We start from the raw sequence: 19,224 nt of genomic DNA on the forward strand, positions 1-19,224 counted from the left end.
CTGCCAAACATCTTTCTAAGAACTTTTATGACACTAATCCTCCCTATTGTTTTTGCTTTCACTCTTGCTAGCTTTCCTTTTGTATAGAGGAATAAATAACGGCATCTTCCCAATGTCAGGTACAGATGCATTCTTTACGAATACATTCTATCCATCCATCCATCCATCCATCCATCCATCCATCCATCCATCCATCTGAATCTTATAATGTAAGATGTATTTACATTGGTTTCAACTCCACTCTTTAACATAATGCTATAATTCTCATATATATATACTGTATGTATGTACGTATGTATGTATATCTTTAAAATATTTCTTCCAGCATTCCAGATTCATCCCAAACAATTTAATGACTATTATTTTTAATTATATCTACTCTACTGAAGTCTCCTTGTGTAGAGGAGCCTTCACTCACTTGCAAAACAATTGAATTGCTCTGCATTTTCTGTTTTTAATCTTAATAGTTCCTTGCTCTCTTTGACTACAGTCTTAACAACTATCTTTTCCTGTTTATTCCCTTACCCTCTATTTTTGTAGCATTCTCCTACAGCATGTTTTCCTCCACCCCCAGCCTGACTTTATCATATCAAGTATCCTTTTCTATACTTTGTTAGCATAACTTCACTCACTTCTATGGCACTCACTAACATAATTCTTAACAGTCTATCACGCCCATCTTCCATTGTTTCTATTGGGAGATTAATCTATCTTTTAATACTTTTTCATACAGGACTCATACATTCTCTTCCTGCAGTTGTCCTACATTCGTTTCTTTCACTTCTTTTGTTTTCTTCTATATCCACTCTTGACAGTATCCAAAAATGTTCTATCTCACATCAGAGCCTCTCATTACCCATGGGTCTTTCACTAATTTTCTCAGTCATTCATCACAAATAATCCGATCAATTACAATTGAATAGACATATGCTTAAACCTGTATTCAAAACAAACAATCCTTTTTCTAAGTGGCTATTCACCAATCACCATTTCCATTCATTCTTGTGTTTCTAAATGGTCCACTCACTTTTTCTGTACTCAATTCCGTCCATCCATTCATATTACCGAACAGAATAATTTCCTCCCTGTTGACATTACAGCTTTCTTCCCAAAATGAATCCCTGGTTCTTCCTTTATCACCATTCAGTGGTGTATAATGGGGCACTATCATCAAACTATGAAGACAGTTTTGGCACACTTTGGCCAGCATACCAAAAGCATCATCCAGCCTAGTTTTAGCCCTAACATGCTCAAGCTATTCTACACAAGCTGGGATTACTATCTACAAGCCAATATACATCCCATCTACATCTCATCAACTAGGAGGTACATGCAGTTATTTGGATAGAAGTGTATTTCTTAAGTGGGGCAAACATGCTACTTGTTCTGAAAGGTTTAATACACACACACACACTATCACAGAAGATCTGTTTGAACAGAATGTTATGAATGTTGCTAAGAAGTTTTCAGACTGAATTACTATTTTCAAGTTTTTATATAATAAAAAGATACATGAACAATTAGGCATTTTGGCACCCTGCACTTTTATTTTTGGATTTAGTTTGTGGGATTACCTTTCTTAATTATACAGAGTTTGCACACCTTTGATTTATGTCATATATTTTATAATGCCAGTTGGCTTCCTTATAATTTTATTTGTGCTTTTAAAAACTATTCAGTGCGTAATTATTTTTAATTTTTGTGTATTCTTGCTCTTTCTGACTTGAGTTTAATGTTTTTCTTTTGTGTTTTGGTGAAGGTCAAATGAAAATTTGCAAAGACTAACTCACTATATTCATCATAGCACAGGTATTTTTTTCCTAAATTACAAATTCAGCACTTTGCTTAAAAGTGTTGTTTACTCCAATACAAATCATTCTACCAAGTAGCTTTTCATACTTTTTGCAGTTAAAAATGTGAAGCTTAACATGAATTCAATATAGCAAATGAAATAATTTTATTTTTGAGGATAATTATATATTGCAGATTCCATTAAATCCATATTTAAAAACAGAGAAAGGAACTATATTCTTACCCTAGAGCTTGAAAAGCAGGAATGGATCTGGCCCAATGCATGGAAAGAAAAAGTAATCGTGATGCAGATTCACAAATGTAATGCACATTCAGGTACTCTGGCATTGGGCTAGGCATAGTTAACTGCAGGAGAACAACATGAAGTTTATTCTAAATATATTTTAAAAAATCACTTCTATATTAATCAATCTAATATGGACCCAGAAAGAAACTACATCCTTTTATACTCAATGAACATTTCTTTAAATAATCAAATAGTTTTATCAGTCTATGTGATCAGTTTAAAAAATGTTTTTGATTTTAATGGTGGTTGAAAAAACCTTTTACACTGTATTACTGACAAAAGAAATATTTGCATTTTAAATAACATCTGCAATACTTTTATATAGTTAAGAATTTCACTTTAAAATGATTTTTTTTTAAATCCATTCAACTGTGTCTGATTTTTGGAGACTGCTTGGACAAGTCCTTGCAGTTTTCTTGGAAGGTTTTTCAGAAGTGGTTTGCCATTGCCTTCTCCCTAAGGCTGAGAGAAAGTGACTGGCCCAAGGTCACACAGCTGGCTTTGTGCCTAAGGCAGGGCTAGAACCTATGCTCTCCAGCCTGATGCTTTAACTACTACACCAAACTGGCTCTTTAAAATGATAACGTAGAATAGTTAAATATAACACTTTAACACTGAGGAAAGTTTAAAAGCCATTACTATAGAGAGAATATTTAAAAAAATATTTTACAGAATGATAGCATTTGGTAGTTATATTTTTTCCCATTTAATAAGCAAATATTGATCTGTTTCAAGCAACACACTAAGATGTACAGGTAGTCCTTACTTAATGACCACAATTGGGACTGGAATTTTGGTCATTAAGTGATGCAGTCGTTAAGTGAATCCAACCTGACTTCATGACAATTTTTGCGGCAGCCGTTAAGCGAATCATATGGTTAAGTGAACCACATGGTTGTTAAAGCAAATCATGTGCTTCCCCATTGATTTTGCTTGTCAGAAGCTGGCTGGGAAGGTAAAAAATGGCAATCACATGACTACAGGATGCTACAACGACTGTAAATGCCAACTGGTTGCCAAGTATCAATTCATGATCACATGACTGCAGGGAATGCTCTGACAGTCGTAAGCGTGAGGACTGGTTGCAAGTTGGGTTTTATAGTGCTATCGTAAGTCTGAACCATCGCTAAATGAATGGTCGTTAAGTGAGGACTACCTGTAATGTGATTTGATTTTATATGTTATGAGAATCCATTTTTAAAGGAAGTACTTAATGATAGGTCTGCCAAAATAAATCAAGGAAATACACACCTTAAATGTCACATGAGTATCTGTAAGGAGAGGTCCTTCGACTTCAATGATTGGAGTAGACTGATCTCTACTGATTACATGTATATTCCCACCCCCCGCAGGATCCATCCCATCTGCCAGATTCTGTGCTGCTGCACCATCTGTAGTATTAAGTGCTTTAGCCAAAGTATCAAATGCCCTGCAAATAAAGAGTTAAGTCCATCATATGTGCTTCTTATAGCATATTTATGAATGAGAAATGAAATAAAACCACTGAAATCCTGCCCATCAATCAACCAACATAATCAACCCCCAAACAGGAAGATATTTGCAGCTCTAGGAAAATTCCCAGGGTTTTCAGGCATATAAAAATACTCTAGAAAAACAAAAATGAGTATGTTAAAGAGCAGAACAACCCAAGGAGGACCAAACATATCCAGTTTTCAGAAAATGATAACTGATAGTTGAAGGAAATAAATGAAATGGGAATGTAAAAGAATGAAATGGGATGGATTCAAACGTGAACAGGTCTCTTCTACATTGCAATACTATGGTATAAACAAATACCAGATAAATTTTGCACAAGGATATCATAGTTGGCTGCCAATGATTTAAAAAGAAGTAAAGTTATAATTACAAACAGCAAATTAAAATTTTTGAATTATAAAAACCTTTACACTGTCATACAATCATTTTGTTTTTGTACTATTTATCTTAACTATTCTTCAATGTTCAACTCCATTAAGAAATATTAATTAGCTTGATTCTTAAGTTTAACATGAGAACAAACTAGACAATGATTTTCAAAAATAGGCAATACCTATTATCGATAGTATTGTAGTTTCGCCAATGAAAAATTACTTCTAATAGAGTGGGAGACCAATCAGAAAAATGTCTAATATGATGCACATACCGAGTAATCTCACTTGCAGATTGGTCTTCTTGCTGAATTTCTGAAGTGTCTCCATTATTAAGTGATTCGTTAAGGCTGGCAAGTGATGTTACAACATTTGCTAGTGTTCCCAAAGCACCTTGGCTTGTCTCAGCCTATTAAAATATGTATTAGTAACAGTTTGCATTAAATGAATGAGTTTCTTTAAATATCATCTGTGTCTGTTTCCCAGTACAGATTCAAAAGTAAGTAAAATGAAGGGAAATAAAACTACAGTAAAATCTTGGTTAACCGGAACTCAAGCAACCAGCACTCAAGCAACTGGCAAAAAAATGAAGAAATAATACATTAAATAAAAATTTAAATAAAATCAATTTTTAGTGGAAAGGTAAGTTTAAACTTGGCCTGCTGTGCTGCGCCGATCCGATCCCCCTCCAGCAGAAAGGCAAGCCCAAACCTGACATGTCACGCCACACTGACCCACCTCCCCCAGCAGAAAGGCAAGTCCAAACCCACCTTTTTAAAGGTAAGCCCAAACCCACCCCTCTGCCAGAAAGGGATCAGCTGATCCCTCTCTAGCAGAAAGGCAAGTCCAAATTTGGCTCAACTATTTTTAATAGTAACCCTCAGGCAATCGGAAACTACATTTATCCAGCATCTACCAATCCCCATGGATGCCAGTGAACCGAGATTCTACTGTACAATGAAAACTTTAGGTATTTAGATATAAATACTATCAACCAAATAATAAAATACACATCAGGTGGTTGATAAAGCCAGGCCTATTTTCCATTAATATAGCCTATTCTACACAGTCTGAGCCAGGTACAGGTAGTCCTTGATGTACAACCATTTGTTCAGTGACCATTCGAAGTTACGATGGTGCTGAACAAATGGTGGCTATGACTGGTCCTTGAAATTCCAGCTGCCCCAGCACCCTCACGGTCACATGATCACAATTTGGGTGCTTGGCGACTGGCTTGCACTTATAACCAGTTGAAGCGCCCCGCGATCACGTGATCGCTATTTGTGACCTTCCCTGCCAGCTTCTCCAGAAAGTCAATGGGGAAGCTGGCAGGGAAGGTCACAAGTTGCTGGCGTAAGTCTCCTCTACTTGTGCACCCTCCCCCAGCCCCTCTGTACTCGCACTGTGCTGGCCACTCATGCATCCCATGCGCCCTTCCTGAGTTTCACATTTCCCTCACACCCCCGTGCAACCTCCCCGACCCCAGCTGTGCCTCCCTTGCACCCTTGTGCACACTGCGCACCCTCGCACTCTCCGAGCCTTGCCACGCCTTCCTCACACCCTTGCACATCCCTATGCACCCTTGTACACTCTCCTCAAACATTGCTGCACTTCCGTCACACCCTTGCTGAGCTTGCCATGCCACCCTCGCACCCCCTCCCTGACCCTGCCTCACACTTGTGTGCACCCCCTCCACCCTTCCCCCATCCAGCAGCAGCCACTTACCTGCCTGCCCGCCTGCTTGCGAGCCACCTGGCACTTGAAACTTCCTGCCCACTTCCCCACTGACTTGGTTGTGGGAAGCTGCCTTGCCTGACCATGGGATTTGGTTAACAGCAGCAACTGGGGCAGCAGGGATTGCCATTGGTAAGCGATGCAGTCCCACTTTATAGCCACATCACTTAGCGATGGAAATTCTGGTCCCAATTGCTATTGTAAACTGAAGACTTCCTGTATATCAAACTACTCTTCTCGGTAAGCAGAGACTGTCTATTAAGATATTCATTCTTCATATATAAGGCAGCAATCTGCTAAAGCAGGAAAACATGAGTTGTGCAATTAAATCTAAGGAACACTACCTTGGAATCTGTAGCAAGTAGCACTGTACCATCATCCCGTATTAAAGGCTGCTGAATATTTACAAGCATCCCTGAATCAAGAAGATTAGCTGATCTGTTTAAGAAAAGGTTGAAAAAAAAGAACAGCACAATATTATGTTTTTAACCCACTACAACATTCCTTTTTTACATCATGAACAATACCATTGTGATTCATACTTTCGTGATTTCTGAAATTGTTGATCAAAACACTTTCTGGTTTTGCTTTTGCAGAAATTATATTGAACTGGCAGAAAGGCTGGGAAGACAATTCTAGCAATATATCTTTCTTGGATTTTATTTACTGTATTTTATGATAACTGTTTTATGTGATTTTAATGTTTATGTTTTGTGCTGGATTTTATTGTAAACTGCCCAGAGTCCCTCTTTTGGGGGAGATGGGCGGTGGCTAAATTTGAGTAATACATACATACATACAGGGACAGGGTCCTTAGGACTGTGAGCACAACCACCTGCTCTTTAGATCCATGCCCTTCCTGGCTTGTTAAAGCAGCCTGGGGGGTGTCATGCGAGTGGGTTCTAGAGGTGGTAAATCCTTCTTTGAGGGGATTGTTCCTTTCCCTCTTAAAAAGGCCTTGATTCTCCCCCTCCTCAAGAAGCCATCACTGGACCCCACCATACTGAACTACTTTTGTCCAGTATTGTCAGCCTTACCAGGTAGACAAGACAACCAGATGAGCTAATTCTACTTTATTGTTAGGCTTCATCCATCCATCCATCCAATTTCGCCACCGCACATCTCCCCCCAAGAGAGGGACTCTGGGCAGTTTACAATAAAGCTAAAAATTAAAATACAGTAAAACCACATAAAATACGTAAAATATAAATATAAAATAGAATCCAGATGGCAGCTAAAAGTTCTAATTCGATTCATGTATGTATGAGGACCACTTTAAGGCGCCAGGCATCCCCAAGAATGACTACTCCCCTTCCCACCCCAAGCAAGATGGCAGAGCCAGGTCTTCAACTTTTTCTGGCAGGCCAGGAGAGAGGGGACTTGCCTCACCTCTGGGGGAAGTGTTCCACAGGGCGGGAGCCATAGCAGAGAAGGCCCACTTCCTGGATCTCGCCAAACGACATTCTCTCATGGACAGGGTCCGTAACATGCCCTCTCTGCATTGACTGGGTGGGACGGATCAATATAATGGGGATGAGATGGTCCCTGGACCCATGCCATGTAGGGCTTTAAAGGTGATAACCAACACCTTGAATTGGACCAAACTGGCACCCAATGGAGCTCGTGGAGCAAAGGTGTTACATGTACCCTTCTAGGGGCACCAAAGGTAGCCTGTGTGGCTGCATTCTGGATCAGCTGTAGCTTCTGGATACTCTTGAAGGGTAGCCCCATGTAGAGCACATTGCAATAGTCTGTACGGGAGATGACTAGGTCATGAGTGACATTGCCAGAAACTTGCAAGTCTGAAAGTACAATTCTCCCCTTCTTGCTTACCCTCGAGAAATTAGTGAGGGTCTCTTCTGAGCCTCTTGCCCTGCCCACTATCTAGCTGCAGACTATGCTGTCTCTTATCTGACCGTTCCCTAGACAGCATCTCTGGGTCCTGTCTCCCAAGGTCATTCCCACATACCATTACAAGTATCTAACCTCCCATTTTGGGGGAAGGTGGTTGAGAAGGTGATTGTGCAACAGCTTCAGAGGACCTTGGATGAAGCGGATTATCTGGATACCTTTCAGTCAGGATTCAGACCAGGGTTTGGGATGGAAACAGCACTCGTCACTTTTGGATGATCTGTGGTGAGGGCAGGATGGGAGTTGTGCATCCATCCTTGCCCTACTTGGCCTCTCTGAATCCTTCAATACCATTGACCATGGTATCCCTCTGGATCGGCTCAGAGGACTGGGGGTGGGTGGCACTGTGTTGGTGCTGGTTCACCTCCTTTTTCCGTGGTTGATTCCTGTCAGTGGTGACTAGGGAGGAGAGATCCTACCCTTGGCCCCTACTGTGTGAGGTGCAGCAGGGTTCAGTGCTCTCTGCTTCAACATCTGCATGATGTTGGCTGGGTGAGCTCATCCATCACCATGGGGTGAGGTATCATCAGTATGCTGATGATATCCAATTATGTATCTCTGCCCCTAGCAAATTAAGCAATGCTGTGAACATCTTATCCTGGTGCATGGAGTCTGTGAGGGTATGGATGGAGAACAACAGGCTTCAGCTGAACCCTGGCAAAACTGAGTGGCTTTGGGTTTTGGAGCCTGCTGGTTCTAGGTCTATGCCATCTTTGGTGCTGGATGGGGTTGCACCGCCCCAGACACACCTGGTGTGCAATCTTGAGGTCCTCCTGGCCTCATGACTCCTGCTCAAAAAGCAGGTAGCAGTCACGGCTAGGAGGGCCTTTGCACAGCTTTGTACTGTGCACCAGTTGTACCCGTTCCTAGATTGGGGGCTCTGCTCACCATCATTCACCTCCCCATTCGATTACTGTAAAGCACTCTACATGGGGCTGCCCTTGAAGAGTATCCGGAAGCTTCAGTTGTTGCAGAACGCAGTGGCATGGGCAGTTATGTGTGCCCTTAGAATGGCACGTTACACATCTGCTCCATGAACTGCATTGGTTACCAGTTTGCTTCTGGGTCCAATTCAAGGTGCTGTTTTTGACCTTTAAAGCCCTGCATGGCATGGGACCAGGTTATCTGAGGGACTACCTCTCCCTGATTACATCTGCGTGTCCCATCCAATCTGGCAGAGGAGGCATGCTACTGGCCCCAGGAGGTGGGCCTTCTCTGCTGTGGCGCCCACCTTATGGATTATCTCTCCCTGGAAGTAAGGTTGGCTCCATCAGTGATTTTCCAGATGTCCTTCAAAATCTTGTTATGTCATCAGGCCTGGAGGTCCCAGGGGACCGGTGAGAGCTTGAGGTGGCTCCATTATTGTTGTTAACATCTATTGTTCTCTTAGCCTTGTGATTTTTAATTTTTTTAATAGTAATAGTTTTTTATATGTTTACTGTTTAATAATTTTATTATATGCCATCCAGAATCATTTTTCATGAAATGGGCGGCCATATAATTTTGATAAATATATACCCCTACCACTTGGACATCAATGTAAACAATGTACATATTAAAAACATGTAGCATCATAATCAGGTGTATTTAATCCCAGATTTTGTGTAGGCATAAATCTTTTAATGAACATGCCTATTTTTTAGGAACAATCATGGCCTTCATGTTATATACTAAAAAACAAATTATGAGTTTAATAATATAAATTCCAGGCTACTGGTACATAAATTAAGAACAAGAAGGTGGAATATTGAAGTCCTGTCAATAAAATCAAAGCCTATTAAAATAAATAAGTACTTGACAAAAGACCAGCTTACACATCAGTTGGAAGTGAGGGAAATGCTAGGCAATCCAACAAACTTTAAAGAATTAGGAAAGGTTTTTAAAAAATATGGAAACAAATGAAATGACTGAGCCAGATAGATATATAATACGGGATTTGAATGGCCCCAGTCTTTATTGGCCTTCTGTGAGATGCTAAAGACCTGGTTGTTCTGTCATGCATTTTGGCTGGGGTGTTAGGTGAGCCCAGCTGATTGTTCTGTTTGTTGCTTAGTTGTTCACTATCGAATGCAAGATTAAATAATCTCTTTGGACCTCTGGAACATGGTATATAATGGTTACCGTAATTTCTTTTCAGTTATTTTGGATTGTTCTGCTGGTTTTGGTTTTAATTCACTGTCAGCCACCAAAGTTGCAGCAGTGAGATGGGTCACTATAAAAATTGTTCAAATAAATGCATTTTATAAATACTAAGAATTTTTGTTACCATCTCTGCTTCAGAATACCAAAGATATAATGATGAGATAATTTTGCCCCAAATTAGGAGGATTTTTTTATTACTCTTCCTTAAACTTATACAAATCATCAGTGGAAAGATTCATACAACCCCATTTCATTATTAATTTAAACACTTTGGATTAGTTTTGGCTGCCAGTGTAAATCACAGACTAAACTGCCTTTACACCAGGTGGATATATTTCAGATCCAATCCTTAACATGGTTCTCACAGTAAAAAAAAAAAAAAAAAAAGGACCACTGGTCTCTCTAGCTATTTGTACTCTAGATACTGTATACTCAAGGATAAGCTGAGAATTTTAGGTGCCAAAATACACCCAAAATATTGGGTTTGGAAGGGCTTATCCCCAAGTATATACAGTAGGTTTTTCCCTTAGCCTTTTTAAAGCACCCATATAGCCCATATATCCTTCCGGTTAAGTCCATCTGTGGATAAGCAGATGGACCCTCAAATTTTTAACCAAAATACCATGAAAAATGTGCCACCTGTGAATAAGCCAATTGTGAAAACTAAAACATACAAAAATTCTGAGAGTCAGCTTATCCATGAATAGGCTTATCCACAAGGATATACTTTATCCGTACATACAAGAACATAGTTCTGAAATGAATGAAGAGTGTATGGAAATGAAATCTTTCTCATACCAATTTGTTTCTTGTTCCCTTTGCTTATTATTATTATTATTTGTTTTAATGTTGGACAAAATTAACAAATCACATAAAATAGTGTTTCAATTTATAAGGTAATAATTATTTCAAAACTAGTTTCTATCTAATTTAGTAACTTTTTGAATAATATTGAAATGTTTTTACAAGTTAAATATTTAACTCTAAAAGGGCTTTAAAGACTCATTCATTACTTACCTAGCCCCATCTTTATCTGCAACAAATGTTGGGGTTGCTATCAGAGGACTTCTTAAGTCCTTTCTGATATATATTTTTTCTGTTGAAGCAGCACAGTTGGTTGGTTTCTCACGCTGCACATCAAAAGGCTTCCTTTCACTCTGTACAGCTACATCACAATACATCAAATACACAGATTTAAAATTGCATTCAAATCATAGATTCTTAAAGCATAAACTCTCATATTGTTTCATTTTAACCAACGGTGTGGTCTATACCGACTCAATTTCATCCTGTGGTTCTGACACACAGGATAAAGTGAATAAATTTATCAGCCACTTTATTTAATATTATTACAAAGTTGTCTGGAGATGTTTTCCATAGCATACTGATGGCACTCAATTATGTTTGTCAGCACAGTATCTTTTTTATTGTATTGTATTGTATTGTATTGTATTGTATTGTATTGTATTGTATTGTATTGTATTGTATTGTATTTCATTTCATTTCATTTTAACAGATATTTAGAAGCATAACCAAGAAATAAAGGAACAAAAAAGAAATAGAGATTTACAGGCTGTGTTAAATTAAACAAGAATAAAGCACAAATAAACTATTTTAAATGCAGGAAAAAAGCCCTGAAACAATTTATGATATTAATTGTAATCATATCAATTTTAATATCAGTATCAGTTAAGTAGTGAATCACTGCTTGAACACTGTAGCACAGTAGATATATGTTTATAAAATATAGTTGAATTCAGATGACATACAGACATAGCCAAAAGTATTGGCGCCTTTCAGCTTTTTCCTAAAGAATCCCAGTTTGCAGTGAAGTAAGTTGAAACTAACACAAGTAAATGGCATCCACCATTCTTTATTCCATAGTCCATAGAGCAGACAATTTGCTTTGATGTATGGCTTAACATATTCTTGTAAATACTAAAACAAATGAAAATGCAGTCTTAGATATTGCATGTCCTGCCTTTGCTCTTGATCTGAATAACCAAGGCATTTATCACTATGGACTTTCTATTTTACCCTGTACTGCTTGTCCTCTTGTTTGTACACTACCATATTCAAGATATCTGATCTCCCAATGTCAGAATAGACATTTTGTTTTCAAGTATCATCACATCTCCACCAATCAATATACCAACTGAAACATTTTACTGTTTCATTTACAAAACAATCCTCTGAATGTTTGAATACTTAATGTAAAGCTCAGCCAAAAATTAGTGTTAAACAGAGTCTGATTTGAGACTATGAAAACAGTGTGTCAAATAGTAGAAACAACTTTTAATCACAGAAATGACCAAACTCCTATCACCTATCTTTTGATAGAAAAGAACCATTTTATGGACTGTAGACTCACATTCCATTTTCATTCCCATCTCAAGACATTTTTTGAGCCGACAAAACTGGCAACGATTCCGATGGTGTTTATTGATGATACAATCCTGGTTGCTACGGCAACTGTATGTTAGATTTTTCCTCACACTTCTTTTAAAAAAGCCTTTGCATCCTTCACAACTGACAGCACCATAATGACGACCTTAAAAAAAGGGGGGGAAATCTAAGAAACTAAGAAAATATGATGACTATAACAAAGAAAGTATATTTTAGAACTTTTATTTATGCAGTGCCCACTGTTCAATGGTTCCTTCAGCTTGCTTTTAATCTTACCACTTTTATAAAATTGAATTCTTGCAGATCAAAGGATCTTCCTAAATTTTTTGGAGGTTTTACGTAATAATAGTCCTATCTGTTTTATGTTATTCCAGTAATTAACGTAAGATGTATTTTGTGTGTAAGCCAATTAGAGGCCATATACAACATTCATTCATTCATCCATACACCTTTTCCTGTTTGTCACCATGAAGGCTCTCAGAATGGTGAACAACTGTAAAACAAAGCTATAAAAATTATAAAGCTCAAACAGAGCAGCTAAAGTTATGTCAATCCTGTCATTTAAAGCAAAACACACACACACAAATATAAGCAAAAAAGTTAAAAACAGGTCTCAGGTGAACATGTCAGTTCTGATAGTAGGTAAAATCTTCCAGGGAAGAACGGCATTCTAGAGTCAGCGTAGCAAAACTGAAAGGGACTTATCTATGACCAACTCGTATCTCATCTCCAGCCTGAAGTCCTTTGCAGAAAACGTTGATACTTAAACCAGGGGTTCTCAATCTATGGGTTGCAACACCCTGGTTCTAAAGAGCAGATCTGAGCAAAGATCACAGGTGGCTCATGCACACAAAGTGCAATTGTTGCCAGACTGTGCTCCTGGTCTGCCTGCACAAGTCAACTTAGCTTTTGGGTTTGGTGTTCTCTGAGCCTGGGTATTTTTATTGAAAATGTTTCATTACCAGATTGGATATATGAGAGAGTGAAGTGTGCTGGTTGCTTATATACAGTAGCTTTCCCTGCCAGTCTTGATTGAGGTATGGTTTATTCCTTGATGGTTCCTTGATTAGGGTATTGTTTCTTCCTTGATTGCTTATCTGATGCGATTTCCTGCTTTTGTGGGGGCTGGTTGCTAGGAAAGATGTGCTTGGGGTTGTTTCCTTCCCTGATTTTTGATTGTATCTTTTAAATAGTATGTAAATAGGGTTTATCTCTGTGTCTGTTGATGGCAGATTTGTCAACATGCCAAGCTCCCAGGGAATCCCCGCATTTTTTAGATTTGACTTGATCTCAAATATCAACAGTTTCCCAGTTGAATTGTGATTGGATTTGTTGAGAGATTAAGGAATTTCCACCATAACTTCTGACTGCCAGTCGATGCTCGTGGATGCATTCTGCCAATTTTCTACATGTCTGTCCTGCGTAGCGGCTGTTACAGTTACCTAGCATGGTAATGATACGTCTGCAGGAAAACAACCAAATTCAGAGAACACTAAGAACCGAACAGTTAACCCCAAACTACATATATTCCTCAGTACTGCAACCTAGCTTTGCATGTTAAAGTAATCAGTCTTGTGAAAACAGAACTGGAATCGTGCCAGAACTCACGCCTTCTCTGTCTGGAGCACATTCTGATAAGGCTCCAGCTTTGGGTACACAAGTGTGGTGGCTTGTACATACAAAGCTGGATTGTTGCCAGACTTTGCTCTCACTCTGCCTGGATGAGCTGAAAGCAAAGTAAGGATTACCTAGAGTTACTGCCATAAATAGCAATATGAATCCAAAATAAATAGGTAACAATAAAAGTGGCTATCTCAAAAATAATTTTGTCCGTATTTCAAGAATTATGTAAAAGCAAGCAAGCTCATCCTAACCATTACATAAATAGTTTTAAATATGATTGTTTTATTGTTCACTCCTAAAGAAAAGGTTGTATTTTATAAAGTTGCAATGTTATACAATCGTTCCATTTGACATATAAATAACAATTTAATTATTCAAAGTAGTATATTTATTTCTTAACCAGTTTTATCAGCCAACCATACAAATTCATGTATCATTTTAGGGTTTATGATAATGCAAAGTTTGACAATCCTTAACTTAGGCAATTTATGGGGGATGGGGAAAAGAAAGTTCTCAACATTTCCCATTCTTGACTGTTGGGCTTTAAAGAGTCAGGTGTTTTGCATCTTTTCTTCAACAAATGCTCACTAAATATGGTCAGGCAGCTTTATCAAGGTGTTCAACAGTGTATTTTATAAACATGTATTGCATTGGTATTACCCTAGTATTCTAAAATATCTTTTGTTCTGTAATATAACTGAAGAGGTAAGACTCAAGGAGAAGGAAGAAAATTTATTCTGATGCTAATATGCTGGCTACGTGGTTTTATTTTAATAAAAAGTCACTATTTATATGTCTTTTGCTCTAACTCAATCAGGAGAAACACTCCTGTGAATTGCGCACACACACACACAAAACACAAAAACTTTCAATAAAGCAAACTACTGAAATCTACAACCTGAACAATTCAAAAGCTAGACAGCCAATATTTTCCTATCCTGAAGAAATCTGCATCCCAATAGAACAGTACATTGAAGCATTATACCGGTACCATTCTCAGCCTCATCTTATGAAAATGCCCTACCTAGTTGTCCTTTAGTAGTCCAGTTTTTGTTAGGATGAATCAGCCAACTGAAAACTCAGTCAAAAAGACAAAAATGAAAGAAAATTTCTATTTGGTCTTTAGGACATTTATTCTGTTCATCAAATCACTGTGAGTCTTATGCTCTTCACCGCACTTCTTTTGAACCTAAATTCACTTTTAAAAATCAAATGGACTTTCCATGGAACCAAAAGTATTCAAGCATTTTGTTGGGTCACTCTAAAACCTTCCCTGGCATTATCTTCTTTATTTTTACTCTGAGGTCAAACCAGTATTTCCAAAATTAGATTCTGTCTCTGGTTGTACCACTTTACTGCCTTCACATCCTGTAAAGTTCCATTGTTGTACTTAGGCAATACCATTTTCTTGATGCTGCTTCTCGCTATGGGGAACTACAACAAATTTCCTGGGAGCTCTGGGAGACTTCATATGTGACTGAAAGGAATGATGCTCACTTGGGGGCCAGGAAGTCTATGGAAAATGAACAATATCACTGTTACAATATTGATATTAAGCTCAGTTTTTTACTTCCTTGAAGATTCCCCCACCTCCACCCAAAAAAGATACTTGTGTTTTTAGCCTCACCAAATCTGCCTTCAGTAAAAAATTAATACTTTGTGACTGTTTAAGGGAAATGTGTCCTTTCATCCAAATAGTCTGGTGTCTTACCTGATGCTTTGTCTCCACAGACAACACAGTACTCTACTACCTGCGGCCGCTGGACATCGGTTTTAGCCAACAAACGTTCCACAGAGGCAGAGTCAGTAACAATCTAAAATGAAACATTTGAGGGCTTATAGTGTACCTTCTATTTCAAATTGTATTTAAAAAGATGTTGCAAGATTTCAAACATAATTTTAAAACCCAGCTGTGCCCACAGAAAAACCTGCAGAGGGAAGGAGTATGGAAAAGATGAAAAAAGGGCATCAGACAGAAGGAATAGCAAGCCAACAATAAAACGCTTAAAGTTTATATGGTAACTGACAGCATGATAATGTGAAGAAAAGTCATACTGATTTATACACATGGTAGCCATCTACTGACTGCCTCATGTAAAGCACTGCCCAATTTGCATAATATGACAATGTTGTTCTATACAATTTTAATCACATCTTTAGTTTTGCATCTGCCTTTTGAGATCATCTGATTTATCAGTTGTGCTGATCATATTTCAGCAGTATGAAGTGGAGAATAGAATACAGAATATAAATTCTACGGAGTGACCCAACCCATCTCAATGCATGCTCTTGAGTCTGAATATCCAATACGTATATCCTTCAACTGTGGTGTTTACCTGTATTCTGCCTGGCACAATATTATCTGTGGTGGTAAAAATAAGTTGCTTGGTATTAGAAGCCTCAGGTGCAGCTAATATCACTTTCCCTGTTCCTGTTCCATCTGGACTAGCAAGTATAAATTGTTGCTTTGGGGATACCGATGAATCCACTGCTGTCACTATTTGTATTTTCTGCCCTGTTTGCTGATCTGTGACAATCTATAACAAAACAGAAAAAATTGATTGTGTGAGATTTAACAAGTTTTAAGTTCACTTTTAAGAATCATATGCCATTATTTACAGCATAAAGGATGCTGTTTTTTTCTCTGTTACCAAATTATAGATGCAGGTTATGCAAAAAAAAAAAAAAAAAGAAAGAAAGAAAAGGCTATAGTAAAAACGGAAAGATTCTATCAGCAGGTGTTTTGAGTATGTACATGATTACTCAGAATGAAACAGGAAATTGTCTGAAAACATGCACTGCCCACCAGCGCTACAAATAAGAAAAAAGGTTCTCTGATAAGATGCTTACAAAAATGTAGTTCCAATAATGAAATAAAGCCTCTCAGGTAGAAGAAGATAGCTCTCTCATAGTTAATCTGTTCTTTGCACAATGTTTCTAAATAACTATAAAATTACACACTAGGTCTGAAATGGTCACATAAAAGAAAAAAATAAAATTAATGTTTTATTATTACTGAACAATTTTGACAATACATATCAAGCAGAAAGAGATGGTACCGACTATATTTAGAAAACAAACCCATACCTGAATCCGCTGTGGTGATGATACAGTGGAATCTGTGGAGATTATCTGGATGCGCTGGGAAGGGCTGGTCATCACTGGAGTTTCAGATAAGGTTGACTGGACAGTTTGGACCTGGAATAATTTATGAAAAAAATGACTTTACACATGGCAAAACAATACAGTGAACATTATTTTATTATTTATAACAAGCTCTTTGGTTGTGGGGTTATACAGCAGGATACATGCTCAAGTTTTTCCAAGTTATAAGGCACTTCTTTTGCCTCCAAACTCCAAAGAATGCCTTCCAAATTAGCTCCACGCACTCTTGGGGCTTCAGAAGTGAAGCTGGCATGCTGAATGTGGTCTCTGTGCCACATTTTTTGCATCCTAGGTTATGTAGCAGTTTGCTTATGCAGCAGAAGTAAATAAGAATGAGAGACCAGGCATTTCTTTATAAAAGATTGTATTATATAAAAACATTACTTAGAAGTAAAACAACATAGTATAGAAAGAGCTAATAAACAGATTAACCAGCTAGCTAGCTAACAACTACAGACTGCTAGCAAGAAGCCGGTACACAACATAATATATCCCGTCCTATGTACATCAACCAATCAGGAGCTTCTTGACCTTGTAAGAACATAACCTTTGGTCCCTGAGAATATGACCTTTAAACTTATGAGAACACAGTAACAAAGAACATGTGACCTGACTAAACTGAACTTGAGAGAAGCGATTACCTTCTCAGACAGCCAGGCACCAAAGGTCCGCTCAGAAAAGCAGCCCCCACCTTTTTTTCTTTGAGGTGTTTTTTTTTTTTAAACTCAAGCCTCAGAAATTCTTCTATGATTAAAAAAATATTCAACAGGTTAGAACCTTCCATTAGGAAAGAAAAGGGTTTCAGACACAGTGCACTAATAAAACTATTCTCCACACATTACCTTTCTCTTAATAGGGAAGCCAGGAAATGGAATTTAATTACCTATAGAGTTGGATGTGGAGATAAGAATAGTTAAAGGGATATATGTGGCACTGACTAAAAAATCTCCTAATCAAGGTAATTATGTAAACTGTTTGGAAGTTATCTGCACTCAGTGACCAAAATATCAAGTATGTTACAATACAGTACAGCCCTATACAACGGGGACGATAAACAGATGATTAAATAATCATTAAAAATAGAATGGATTTTAAATTAAATTTATGGTCAGAGGACAAAGCATAGAAGAAAAAATTAAAATATTGCACGTATTAAAACAATCAGGAGAATAAATAAAGAGTGTTAAAACAAACCAAAAAGGAATACAAATCACCTTAGAGTAAATAAATTAACAAGATTGCTATATAATTAACTGTCTTGCAGCAACAACAATTACAAGAAATCTGGTAACCCTTCTACAGATATTTACTGGGCTGTCAGCTAAAAGGAAGCAAGTGATCTCCCTGATCTTGTGTGACTATATGCCATGTCCTGTAAAAAAAGAGACATTGCAAGAGAACACGTGAAATTGTTTCTATTTCTTCTAGGGGGCATAGGCAAAATCATTCTTGCACTGGAACATTTTGAAGTCTTTCTTCTAAGAGAGAGCGGAAGGCAAAGCATTGTATTACACAAGGGTAAAGGATCTCCTATGAGATGGACTAAGGATGTTTGCTAAGTATTTTGCATGAGAGAACAGTGCCAAACATACTATGGCATGTGAAACAGAGGTTTTGGACAAGTCCTAATAAATGTTTCTTGCTTATTTACTCAATTTATATGGCCGCCCATCTCAAATTAATGACTCTAGGCGACTAACAATGTTAAAAAATACAAAGAAAAAACAGAAAAACATAAAAAAAAAACATAAAACAACACACATAAAACAGCAGTCAGGGTATAAACAGATCCATCAGTAACGATTAACATAACCAATGCATGGGCTCAACTTTACCTCCTGACCCCAGAACAGGTCTTTAAAGCCTTACAGAAGCCTCACCGGCTCTTTCTAACCAGGCTGTTTCTGGGCCAGCAAAGATCAAATGCTGAACCTAAAAAATGTAGTATCTAGACCAACCAGGATCCTTTCCTTCCATGTGGACATGAAGTTGTCTTGCAAAATCAGAGGCCAGGTTATCACCAGTGCCATTAATTCAGAATTTCAGTCAATGTAATTACATACATTAGCCCAGATTTCAGTCTTATTAGATAGTTGGAAACACAATGAGGTATGTACAAAGGGGTCCTTAAGAAATCGGACTGACTACCTCAGTGGGGGTTGTGTCATGATTGTGGCAAATTGTGTGCTAGTGTGGGGGGAGATGGGCGGTGATAAAAATTCGATAAATAAATAAATAAAATATATCCAATAACAGACAGCTGATGTCATGAGTAAG

General features: G+C 37.9%; 1 protein-coding gene across 5 annotated transcripts in view; it reads right to left on the reverse strand.

Annotated features, from left to right (window-relative positions):
* Positions 1–19,224, reverse strand: part of NR2C2 (nuclear receptor subfamily 2 group C member 2) — a 57,751-nt gene that overhangs the window by 16,775 nt on the left and 21,752 nt on the right. For all 5 annotated transcript variants that reach the window (XM_063291655.1, XM_063291652.1, XM_063291653.1 and 2 more), the window contains 9 exons: positions 16,870–16,980; positions 16,119–16,319; positions 15,494–15,596; positions 12,125–12,304; positions 10,771–10,918; positions 6,045–6,138; positions 4,242–4,375; positions 3,350–3,527; positions 2,036–2,157 (listed from right to left, as the gene is read on the reverse strand). In XM_063291655.1, coding sequence (XP_063147725.1) covers positions 2,036–2,157; positions 3,350–3,527; positions 4,242–4,375; positions 6,045–6,138; positions 10,771–10,918; positions 12,125–12,304; positions 15,494–15,596; positions 16,119–16,319; positions 16,870–16,941 — 1,232 coding nt within the window. In that variant the 5' untranslated portion in view covers positions 16,942–16,980. The remainder of the gene's footprint in view (positions 1–2,035; positions 2,158–3,349; positions 3,528–4,241; positions 4,376–6,044; positions 6,139–10,770; positions 10,919–12,124; positions 12,305–15,493; positions 15,597–16,118; positions 16,320–16,869; positions 16,981–19,224) is intronic.

Source organism: Candoia aspera, chromosome 2, assembly GCF_035149785.1.
Source record: "Candoia aspera isolate rCanAsp1 chromosome 2, rCanAsp1.hap2, whole genome shotgun sequence".
Classification (NCBI taxonomy): Eukaryota; Metazoa; Chordata; class Lepidosauria; order Squamata; family Boidae; genus Candoia; species Candoia aspera.